The following is a 12,545-nucleotide window of genomic DNA, read 5'->3' as shown; positions in this document are numbered from 1 at the left end:
TTTTACTAATTTTGATATCACATTATTTATTTGCGGTTTCCAACAAATTTTATGACCCAATACAACACTAAGAAACTTAATTGCATATACTCTTTCTATTACTTCATTATCAATTTTTAAATCTATATTATGACTACTTTTTAATTTTTCCAAATAACATTACCTTTGTTGTACACACAGTTGAAGTCAAAATTATTAGCCCCCCTTTGAATTTTTTTTTCTTTTTTAAATATTTCCCAAATAATGTTTAACAGATCAAAGGATTTTTCACAGTATGTCTGATAAAATTTTTGTTTTATTTTGGCTAGAATAAAAGCAGTTTTTTACTTTTTAAAAACCATTTTAAAGTCAAAATTATAAGTCCCTTTAAGCTTTTTTAGATAGTCTACAGAACAAACCATTGTTATACAATAACTCGCCTAATTACCCTAATCTGCCTAGTTAACCTAATTAACCAAGTTAAGCCTTTAAATGTCACTTTAAGCTGTATAGAAGTGTCTTGAAAATTATTTAGTCAAACATTATGTGCTGTTACCATGATAAAAATAAAATAAATCTTCTCTCCGTCAAACAGAAATTGGGAAAAACAATAAACAGGAGGGCTAATAATTCAGGGGTGCTAATAATTCTGACTTCAACTGCATATTCAATGACAATTTGTTTTCGTCAAACCACATTTCAATTTATTAATTTCTAAGTTTTAATCAACTCTATAGGTTTTGGTAAATTATCCCCAGAACAAAAGATACTTCTATCATCTGCAAATAAAATAAACCTAAACAACTCTGATATCTTACACATATCATTAATGTAAATTATAAATAATTATTGGACCTAAAACTGATCCTTGTGGTATGCCACAATTTAAATTTAGATATGAAGATTTATGGTTGCCAATATCCACGAACTGCTGCCTATTTTTTAAATAACTGCTTATCCAATCCAAGGCAACTCCTCTAATACCATACCTTTCTAATTTATTTACCAATATATTATGATTTATTGTATCAAATTCCTTCTTTAAAACTATAAAAATTCCAGCTACCTTCTCCTTTTTATCTTATTATTTTTTTCTCTCAATAATTTCTGTTAATACCAGAGATGTTGATCTACTTAAGCTAGTAAACATCCAACCATTACAAGCCTCTGGAGACGTCATCCTCACACATACACAAGTGCGTCGACCAGTGCATATGAGCATATATGTGTGGTAAATGAGTCTGTGTGTGAATGCGTCATAAAGAGCAGTTTGGTGTCTGTTTGTTTGCCTCACCGTTGGCGTTGCAGGGCAGCCTGTGCATGTCATGCAGGCGGGTGTCAGATTTACTCATTGAGTTCAGCTTGGATTGCCGCAGCGCAGCCTATGAGACAAAACATCATCATGTAACTTAATATACATTCATGTACGTAATGACACAAATGCGAATATATTTGTGTGTTCATTTATACTTATTTGCACTCACCGTTTCCATTCTCTGACTCGCTCCATTGGCGTGGCCATGTTTGGTCTTGCTTTTTCTGAAGACAAAAGGAAAGAAGCTCTGTTTGTAACTTGATCATTTAGTGACTGGAGCATCCTATTAATATATATTTCACAATATAACAATAAAAAAATTTATCTAGTAAACTGCTTTCTTAGATAGTATTTTAAGGCAACATAAGTGACCTACAGATTGCATGCAGACTGAAGCATCATCAAGATAACTATATGACAGCATTGCATATGGAAAAATTGCCACACAGGCTCATTAGACCTTCAGTCAGGTCAGCTCAGATCAGGGGTGTCAAACTCAGTTCCTGGAAGGTCGCAGCTCTGCACAGTTTAGTTCCAACACTGCTCCAACACATTTACCTGTAGGTTTCAAACAAGACTGAAGGACTCAATTAGTTTGATTAGGTGTGTTTAATCAGGTTTGGAACCAGGGTGCGATTTATGGGAGGGTTAACTCTCAAACTCCCCTGAAGGACACCAAAACAACAGCAGATAGCCTATACAGACAGATAACGTAAGTGTTTAAAAGGTACTTAAAAAATTGGTATTTTTTAATCTACATATAGCCTAAACTCTTATTTAAAAATGCACCTGGAAAGTGCTTAAAAGTCACCGATTAGAGGTTACATATACAACTGAAATCAGCAGTTTACATGCACTCTAAAAAAAGGAACATAACCATCTTTTTTAAATGTCTAATGTTAAATCATACTAAACGTTTACTATTTTAGGTCTGTTAGGAGTACAAAAATTATTTACATTTGCTAAATCCCAGAGTCATGAGAGAATTTTTTTAGAGAATTTTTTATTAATTTTTAAACAGTCAAATTTTTACATACATTTTCTTGTTTTTTTTAGCTTTGCTTTTAAACTGTATAACTTTGGTCGACTGTTTTGGGTATCCTTCCACAAGCTTCTCACAATAGTTTGCAGGAATTTTGGCCCAGTCAAAAGTCACATTTCAAAGTCAGTATTGTAGGCTGTCTTGCTTGCACAAGCTTTTTCAACTCACAAATTTTCTATAGGATTGAGATCAGGGCTTTGTGATGGCCACTCCGAAACATTCACTCTGTTGTCCTTAAAGCACATTTTAACTAATTTGGCAGTATGTTTAGGGTCATGGTCGATTTGGAGGAGCCATTTGTGGCCAAGTTTTAATTTCCTGGCTGATGTCTTGAAATATTGCTTCAGTGTTTCTACATAATGTTCTTTCTCCATGATGCCATCTATACTGTGAAGTGGACCAGCCCCTCCTGCAGCAAAACAGCCCCACAACATGATGCTGCCGACCCCATACTTCACAGTTGGGATGGTGTTCCTAGGCTTGTAAGCTTTCCCCTTTGTCCTCCAAATGTAACACTGGTCATTGTGGCCAAACAGTTCAATCTTAGGTCCATCAGACCACAGGACGTCTCCAAAAATTAGTCTTTTTCCCATTGTAATCTGGCTTGTAGATTTTCTCATTTTGTCACACAAGGAAGCAGTGTGTTTGAGGTTTTCCTTAAATACTGTTTTACAGTTTTGCCTCCAATTAACTCAAATGTTGTCAATTAGCCAATTAGAAACTTCCAAAACCTTGACACCATCATCTGAACTTTTTCATAGGCATAATAATCTTATTGTATGTAAACTTTTGACTTTCAAGAAAAGTTATAACAATTTCTCAAACATTATCTCTCTTATTATTCTGCTATTATTAAGCATAACACAAACTAATTTAATAACCCTAACTTACCTAAAAGAGAAAAAGTTTAATTACATTTCTTTTAATGGTTATGTGCCTTTTTATACGGTGTATGTAAACCTCTGGTTTCAACTGTAGGTCAGAATTGGCTCATTATCCCTCATATCACAGACAACTTAAATAAGTTTGATTACCAGTGAGATGTAATTGAATTAAATATATGAATTTGGTTCACTTAAGCATGCATATTTATTTACACAAAACTACTGAAAATAGGTGACCCCCATAGTAAATGTATAATTCACACCCTGGTTGGAACTAAACTGTGCAGAGCTGCAACCCTCCAGAAACTGAGTTTGATACCTGTGGTCTAGATGTATGTGAAATAAAAATGACTTCAGCTTACATTTGACTGCAGTTTTTAGGTTAAATGAACACTAGGGAGCAGTATGAGCGCAGCAACTTTTATTCCTTTTCACGTTAATGGTTTATAATAATAATACAGCAACATATTATTGACCAATGGGTTTATTTTTGTGCAGTTTTGTTGCATAACACCAAATAAATACTGCAAGACAACTCAATAATGTCTATGACTTTGAATAATCTATCAACAATATATCTCAACATGGACAACTTTTCTAGTCCATATGGCATGGTGATTTTGCTCAGTAGCTCAACTAAAAATTTGTACAGTGAGTGCTCAGGTTGAAATGTGGTGAAGCACGGTTCCACAAAAGCAATGTAAAATCATGATAAATCTATGTGGTTGCAGCGAACTTTTCTCTTACAATTGATTTTGTAAATACTAATGGTTTGATTTGGTTTAGGGGGAGGTTTTGGTCAGTACTTCACTAGATGACCTGAAGGACGTGCTGACACACAAAAAAATGTTTCCTTAGTAACTTATTTATGATTTGCAAAAATGCCAACCGCGCCCTCCAGTGGATCTGTCATCTGAAATGTTTAATGAAACGTACCAGGAGCAACATATTTTACAACACCAAATAAATACCGCAAGACAACTCAATAATGTCTATGACTTCGAATAATCTATCACCTGTCTATCTCCACATGGACAACTTTTCTAGTCCATATGGCGTGGTGATCACATGGTGATTACTTTACCACAGAAAGTTGGTTGTTCAATTTGAAAAAGATTTTGAAGGCAAAAGTGGTGCTTGTTAACGATCAGGGCATAACATTACATTTCAAATGGTAAAATACACATTAGTAGTAGCAGAACAATCATTTACAGTTCTTAAAACACACCACGGTTGTCTGTGAAAATGGCAATAATCATATAAGCATAATCTGACAACGTGCTTACTTCATAGAGTATCATGTGTTCATAATTAGACATTTTGTGCTGTCCGTAACTATACTTTTGCGCATGCAGGTCAGTTTAGGACCATGATCTGTTCACACTGCAAATCTGATATTGGCCACATTTATAAGGGCAGTGTAAACACTTATGCAAAAAAATCAGATTTGAGCACTAAGCCTGGCAGTGTGAACGTAGCCTTTAATGGGTTATCTTTAAAATATTTATGATTTGTCTTCCATTATAGAGAAAAATGAAGGCATTTTTTACATTTTTGGAACCTGACCGTAATATAAATGTATTTGTAAGTGACTCAAGTCTAAATCCCTCATAAGCTTTCATTATTGAACTTTATTTCTTTAAGTTAGTGGCCTTTGAAGGCACTAGCTGTGCAGCTCGCAGGATTCTGTCCGGAAGTGAAATTCCCCTACAGCGAATGTGTGTGTGTAATAGCTCTCAGTGGGTTTGGCCGCTCTGGATTATCTGGGGATGCTGTAATGATGTGGGACTGAATGTGTGTGTGCAGGTGTGCTGGAGGAGGAGAGGATGGATGGGTAACCCTGACAATCCTCCGCCCTTGCTTTTTCTTCTGCTCCCGTTCCCTATACACACACCTGGTGTGACATCAATTCTCCCACAGCCTGAGAAACACACACGCTTTTCACACACCTCTTTTTGTTCTTCTCACTCGCACCCCATTTTTAACATCCAGTGCTATACGCACATCTCTCACACTTACGCAGATCTGTGAAACAGAGGATTTTCTCTGCTCTTGCTCTCTTTTTACACTCTAAAGAGTATGAAGAAGGCTTTCATAGATGAAAAGATAATGGCCATGCACACACTGTAAAGTGTAATGAGGGAAAACTCTATTTAAATGGGTAACCCTTGATCTGAACCAGACGTAAGTGTCAATTATTTAAATTGAGGATTATTGAGCTGAATAAATAAGCTTTCCATTTATGAATAGTTAGTATAAGGCAATATTTGGCTGAGATACAACTATGGAAAATCTGAAATCTGAAGGTTAAATAAAAATCTAAATATTAAGAAAATCACCTTTAAAAGTGTCCAAATTAAGTGTATGACTGTTACATTAGGATGCTGGACAATAGAGTTGAGGATCCATGTGGAGTGCTTTTTTTAACAGAGAATGGTCATGCAGGCAATGGTCAACACCAGAGCAAAACAGAAGCATACAGGCAATCCAAAGTCGTAGTCTAAACAGGCAAATAGCCAGGCAGCTAGGAATCAAGACACGGAAAACAGGACAAGGCTCGATACATGGAAAGACTAGTTACCAGAGATAAACAACAACAAGACTCAAAAACAACAGGATTTGTAGTCCATTTGGTGGCATATTTGTAGTTGCCCAGTGATCCGCAGTAGCTAGATCGCTGGAGACTGTAGCAATAACAATGCATATTGTTCATTCATTCATTCATTCATTCATTCTTTCTTTTTCTTTTTGGAAATGAACTGCCAACTTATCCAGCATATTTTTTACACAGCGAATGCCCTTCCAGCTGAAACTTATCACTGGGAAACACCCATACGCATCATTCACACTTATACACTATGGCCAATTTAGTTTATTCAATTCACCTATAGCACATGTCTTTGGACTTGTGGGGAAAACCAGAACACTCAGAGGAAACTCACGCCAACATAGAGAGAACATGTAAACTCCACACAGAAATGCTAACTGCCCCAGCCAAGGCTCGAACCAGCAACCTTCTTGCTGTGAGGCGATCATGCTACCCACTATGCCACCGTGACGCCCCACAATCCATATTACTAATTATAAATTGAGTTTTCCAGAAAGAAATGTACAAAATATTAAAATGTGATTTTTACTTAATATTCTAATAATTTTTGGTAAATAAGAAAAATTTTGACGATTGTAATATATTTTTGGCTTTTTTACTACTAACGTAACACTGGTTTGGTGTTCCAGGATCACATACAAGAGCGAGTCACCCAATGTCATTTTTTCAGTTGTTTTCTAAAGAGCAAATGCAAAATGTAATATTTTACAACTATTATTATAGTAAAAATGATTTAAGTTACACGGTGAACTTAAAGGGATAGTTCACCCCAAATTAAAATTTACTGTTTACTCAGTCAAGTGGTTACAAACCTTTATAGTTTTTTTTTCTTCTGTTGAACACAAAATAATTTATATGAATGTTAGAACCCGGAAACCATTGACATACATTAGGAAAAACAATGACTGAAAGTCAAAAAGTTTCAGCATTTTTCAAAATATCTACTCTCATTCCACAACAGAAGAAAGAAACTCGAATTGAACCATTGGAACAAGTTGAAGGCTGAGTAAATGATGACAGAATTTTCAGTTTTTACATGAACTGTCCCTTTAAAAACAGAAAACAGCACTTTGACATTACAGACTTATTTGTGAAATGGTTTCGTTTTGAACCTCTCAGCAAACATCACAGAGGTGTTCGTTTACTATGCATGATTTCATCTGGAAAATTTATTTTTAGAGTGTTTTATCTTATCTGTCCTTAAGACATTTCCTGCAGATGTTATATATAGATGTTATACAGTCATTTATAAAATGTTTGTGGTTTGGAATCATGACTCTATGCTTGAATAAAATAATTTCGGCAAGACAAACTTTGAGGTTGGTCTGTAAGTTTGAAATAATTGTTAAAGCTTGAAGTTTGAAGCAGTTTTAAAGTTTAGATAATTCTAGTATAAATGAAAAAGTTTCCATTGTGGTTTAGCATGTTGCTAGCATGTTTCTAGCAATAATTAGCATGTTTCTAGCACATTGCTTGCATGAATTAGCATGCTGCTATGTTAGCATTTGTAGCATGAATTAGCAGATTGCTTACATGTGTGCTGAATGAATTAGCATGTTGCCTGTAAGGATTCACATTTTGCTATAATTTTAAAAACACTTATATTGATTGTTCTGACAACACTTGTGTATTATATATATACCGTATTTGTGTGTATATATATATATATATATATAAATATTTTTTTTTCTGCTTAAAGATATTTTTTTCTGATTTAAGATCTAGGCGCAAAGTCTAAAACGCATGGTGCAAAAGCATTAAGGGCATGTCCAAATCCACTTTTGCTATTTTAAGGACAGAAAAATACGCTATGTGCCGTGGCGCATGGTCTAACAGGGTTGTGCTTATTCTCTTAATCAGTTATGTGTGTGTTTTGAGTATAATTAAACCAATCAGAGTCTCATCTCCCATTCCCTTTAAGAGTCAGTTGTGTCACATCATGGTGCATTTGCTTTTTACATGGCGGACCTTGTAAGAGGAAAAACTGAATGCTTCACTAGCGAGAAAACAGTTAAACAGACCATCTGCAGCGAGAGGATAAAGAACGAGCCTCCTCCTCCTTCTTCTTCACCTTCAGTCTCTTTACTTTCTGTATAGTTTACTTTTACTCTTTACTCCTTTTTGTGGATAAGGAAACAATGTTGTATGTGCACACCCATGAGTCCACAAAGTGGCGCAAATGAATTTGCTATTTAAGCAACGTGGTGCAAAACGTGAAAATTAGGGTTGCGCTGGTCTGAAAATAGCAACAAATCGCACCAAACATGTCTTGCGCCTTATTGTGTTGGGTTTATGATGGGGCCCATTATGTTCTATTCGATTGGCTATTTGCTGTTTCTTGGTTTACTAGTACTTTCTGAGCAAAAAAAAAATGTTTTTTCACTTGTTAAGTGTATTCCTGACAGAAAAAAAAAAAAAACGTTTTAAAATGTTTAAACATGTCAATAACAACTAATTGTTCTATACGGTTATGTACGCCCACATAAAAAAAAAATACTACAGTAATTTATAGTAAATATTACTATAGTGTTTTTGAACTATACTATAGTAAAACAATTGAATAAATCTGTAGTGGTGATTTTATAGTTGCTGTAATACAACAGCTATAGTAATATAAACAAATGACGCAGTACTGTTTTCTACAGCTATTATTATACTACGATACACCACAGTTAGTAAAATATAAAGTATAATAACTGTATTTATTGCAGTTTTCAGTTCACTATAGTTAATACTACTGTATTATGTAGCATTCATTAACAAAGCCATAAATACCAAAATATACAGTGCAATACATGTTACTATAGTATGATTCAAAAACACTAGTATTTACTGTAAATTATTATGTGGGCACACTGTGGATAATTTCTGTAAATGTTCAGAATGTTTAGATGTTCAATGCAGTTAGCACTCAAACTGATCTGTTGGTATGTACAGAAAAGAATTAGGTACTAACAACTGACAACTCTATTTAGCTACAGAGTGTACATGGCCAAAACAACATTAAAATAGTGGAATAACATAATTAATTGGCCCTGTGTCTCAGTGAAGATGGCGGTGTGTCTCTGTGTTTGTAGTTTTCTGTGGCTCTGTTCCCCAGTGAAGGTCATGAATCTCAGAAGACCGACGGTCACATTTGCACCTGGTGTATTAGTGACCTGCGTCTACACACATGACTTGCAGAATCTAGAGTCCATACAGCAAAATAACAGCTGCACTCGCATACTGAGTGTGTAGAGTCATCAATAAAGCATTAACACAGCTATGTTTTAGAGGAATGTTCTATGTTTGGATCTGTTTGTGGTGAAATGTGTAGTATTGCATGGTCTGCTAAAATTCTTGATTCTGATTGGCTGGTTGATGTACGATAAAATAATTTAAAGTTCCAGTTCGTTTGTGATAACAGTTTGATATAAATGCACATTCCTCAAACTTTAGTGGTAACCATAGAAACACAGTGACACTTGCCTCAGAGTAATCTTGAAAACAAAGATGCGTTTTACCAGGAGATGAACAGATTTATCAATATGCTCATAAATATTTACGAAGTCATAGCTAACTCATGTTACTATGAGCTATTAGATATGCCCATGTCATATACAGACACATACACATGATTCTACCTTTAACTGATTTAAAGTGGGGATCTCTAATGTGTCGTAACTGATGGAAATTTGGTCAAAATTGTGCTGCCATTAGAATTACTATAGTTTCACTTAAAATGCACTTCCTGTCGAGTGTTTCTTTGTCTATAAACCATGCATTAAATCCTATATATCATGCATTAAACCTTTCACGCATGAGTTTTAAATACTCCAGTTGACCCTCCTGTGTGACTTTTTTATTGTGTCTGTTAGTTAGAATCCATTGCGTTCGAAAGTTACCATGGGAACATGTCAAGTTTATTACATAACCCACCATCCCCAATGATCTATGTTTATATCGTAATTTGTTCCTTTTTGCCCTTTTCTGTAAATATTGACAAATGTTCTACTTAGATTGTGAAATGTCTGATACTCCCATTCTCAAATATGTAATAAAACATATAGTTTGTGTTTTAAACATGATCTGATTAATAATGATCTAATTATTTTGTTATATGATGGGTAATGGGCACCTCTGTTGTTGCTAGAAGGAATACAGCTTCGATCGAAAGTTAACGAGAAGTATTAAGATCATATATTAAATTAAGCATTATTGTATTTTATTAGCGTCTACCCCTACCTCAACCCTAAACCCAACCCTTATGCTAATGTAAAAATATTTATTTATTCAACAGTGTCACAAAAATTATTCTTTATTGATGTGAGTATCCTCAGCTGTATCCCATCTAGACTTCACCCTCTCCTGTAACACCAAGCTGCTGGATTTACGTCATGTTTATTCATAATTTTCTTCCGAAATACTTGAAGGTAAGCAACTGTTTATTTGGGAAAGGAATAGGGAAGATATTCTAGTAACATAAACAGTGTGTATCTTACGTGAACAATGCACATTGTCCAGTTATATTGAAAAATAATTATTATTGTCATCTTCAAAGACAGTTGTTTATTTAGTAGTTGATGATGTACGCTCTGAACATTCTAATCACACCAGTGTAACTGTACACTACAGGGACCAGCCAAGGCTGCTCACACCGGTGTGATCGTATGCATGAAAGGATTAAATACTTTAACACACACCAATCCATTGATTGTCCATTACTTATTGCGATACTACATTTTAATAAAATGAAAAGAATAAATAAATAAATAAATAAATAAATAAATAAATAAATAAAGTGCAAAAAAGGGGTGAGGCAAGTGATGAGCTGATTTAAATAAATATAAAATAAATATACAAATTTTTATACATTTTTAATAATCCCTATGAATTCTATTTGAGTCAAAAAATAAAAATAAAAATATATAATTTAGTGTTCAGCAAATATGAAAGATTTATATTGCAAATACTTTCTTCATCTCAGTATGCTGTAAACAAATATTTCAGAGTTTCCTCAATTTCACAGAAAGAAATATAACTGTTGACAAAATATTATGTTTTCTTTTAGAAAAGGGGCATTTTATGAGTCGCTGTTTATCACTACATAATTAAGAAAATATTTTTTCACATTGTTTTGTATTATATAATCAGGCGCACTATGTAGCCAATAAACAAATCCCTCTGCAGAAACCTTGAGAATTCAGATATGAATAAAGCTGTGTAGTTGGTGTATGTAAGAGCTGCTGAAGTGGAGATTTATGGCTCAGTACAAGAAAAAAAAACAGCTTTTATCAATTTGTGCTGGTAGATTTCAATGACAGTTCCTTCAGTATATTTAAAGTGCGACAGAAGAAGCTCTTAAAGGTGTATTTTAGGTATTCTATGTACATTTTGAAAGGTGCATGAAAAAAATTGTTTGTTTTAATTCATAGACTGCACTTTCATCTCATTACAATGTGTTTTTGTTATGCATCTGTTGACTCCCTGAACACTAATATCACTCTACTTTTACCACAGTAATCACACTAAAACACACTTGGCTTCTGTACAGCTAGCATTTATATTGTCATTCAGCACAGCAAAAACACAACTTGCGGTGGAAACACAACAAACGAATACAGTCCCTATTCATCTTTTCTGTGAAATGTTGCAGAGAACAGAAATAGAGCGGCGCCTGAGAGTATGTGAAACTGATTTGTTGGAGGGTTTCGCTTCTTGTATTGTCTCAGAGCAGAAGTCTTTGTCACAAATGAGCATCTGACGCAGAGCGTAACTTAAGGCGGCGAAACGGCTCCTACGGAGGACATGCAATCTGCTGAAGGAGTGATATTAGCATTCATCAAGATGCTCCGCAGCGGGAAAGAGAAAGACGAGGAGGTGCCCTGATAACAGATTTGGATGAAAATGAAGAGTCTTTTTAACAGACTTCAGCACAAGACACTGCAGGTGAATAGGCCAAAAAAAAAGTAGTAATGTTATACTACGACGATGCTTGATTGACCGATGAACATTCTAATTGTGTGTTCACACCAAAGGCCGCGAGAGCATAAAAGTTTGCTCTGGCAACCCTGGCGACAAAGTTGTCTGCCTTGTCTAACTGTTACCTCACATCTGAAGTTAAAAACCTTGGGTTTCTACTAGACAGTAGTCTAAAACAAATAAGTAAAATACAAACAAATAAGTAAAATAGCAAGGTCAAGTTTTTATCATCTACGACGACTAGCCAAAGTGAAACCATTCCTAAGCAGGAAGGGTTTTGAGAGGACTATTCATGCATTTATTTTCATGTGATTACATCATTGTAATTCTTTATATATTGGTCTAGCTTCATCTTCTATTTCTAGACTTCAAATGGTCCAAAATGCAGCCACAAATATGACCATATCGCACCAATATTGCGATCACTACATTGGATGTTGGTTCATTTCCGAATAGACAATAAAATTTTACTCCTTGTTTATAAACCTTTGTATAACCTAGCGCCACTGTATTTTACTGATCCGATCACTGCTAAGGCCCAAACTCGATTACTTAGATCAAATTCCGAATGCTATCTATTGCAAACACACTGATCCTGTCTCAAATGCAGGGGCGATAGAGCCTTTGCAGTTGTGGGTCTGAAACTATGGAATAAGTTACCATTAAAAATCAGAATAGCACCCACTCTATCTGTTTTTAAATCGATGTTAAAGATTCATCTTTTTTCAAGTGCATTTAATATTCCCTACTGGCGGT

The 12,545-nt window shown here is 34.8% G+C and overlaps 1 protein-coding gene across 1 annotated transcript in view; it reads right to left on the bottom strand.

The window, feature by feature from the left end:
- Positions 1 to 12,545, bottom strand: part of LOC130217533 (uncharacterized) — a 120,920-nt gene that overhangs the window by 32,779 nt on the left and 75,596 nt on the right. Inside the window, exons 3-4 of the mRNA XM_056449646.1 lie at positions 1,464 to 1,518; positions 1,274 to 1,361 (exon numbers count right to left, since the gene is read on the bottom strand). Of these exons, the coding sequence (XP_056305621.1) occupies positions 1,274 to 1,361; positions 1,464 to 1,518 (143 nt within the window). The remainder of the gene's footprint in view (positions 1 to 1,273; positions 1,362 to 1,463; positions 1,519 to 12,545) is intronic.

The sequence above is a fragment of the Danio aesculapii genome, chromosome 23, assembly GCF_903798145.1.
Source record: "Danio aesculapii chromosome 23, fDanAes4.1, whole genome shotgun sequence".
In the NCBI taxonomy this organism is placed as follows: domain Eukaryota; kingdom Metazoa; phylum Chordata; class Actinopteri; order Cypriniformes; family Danionidae; genus Danio; species Danio aesculapii.
Note: the sequence above shows the minus strand (reverse complement) of the source record. Positions and strands in the feature narration are given on the sequence as shown.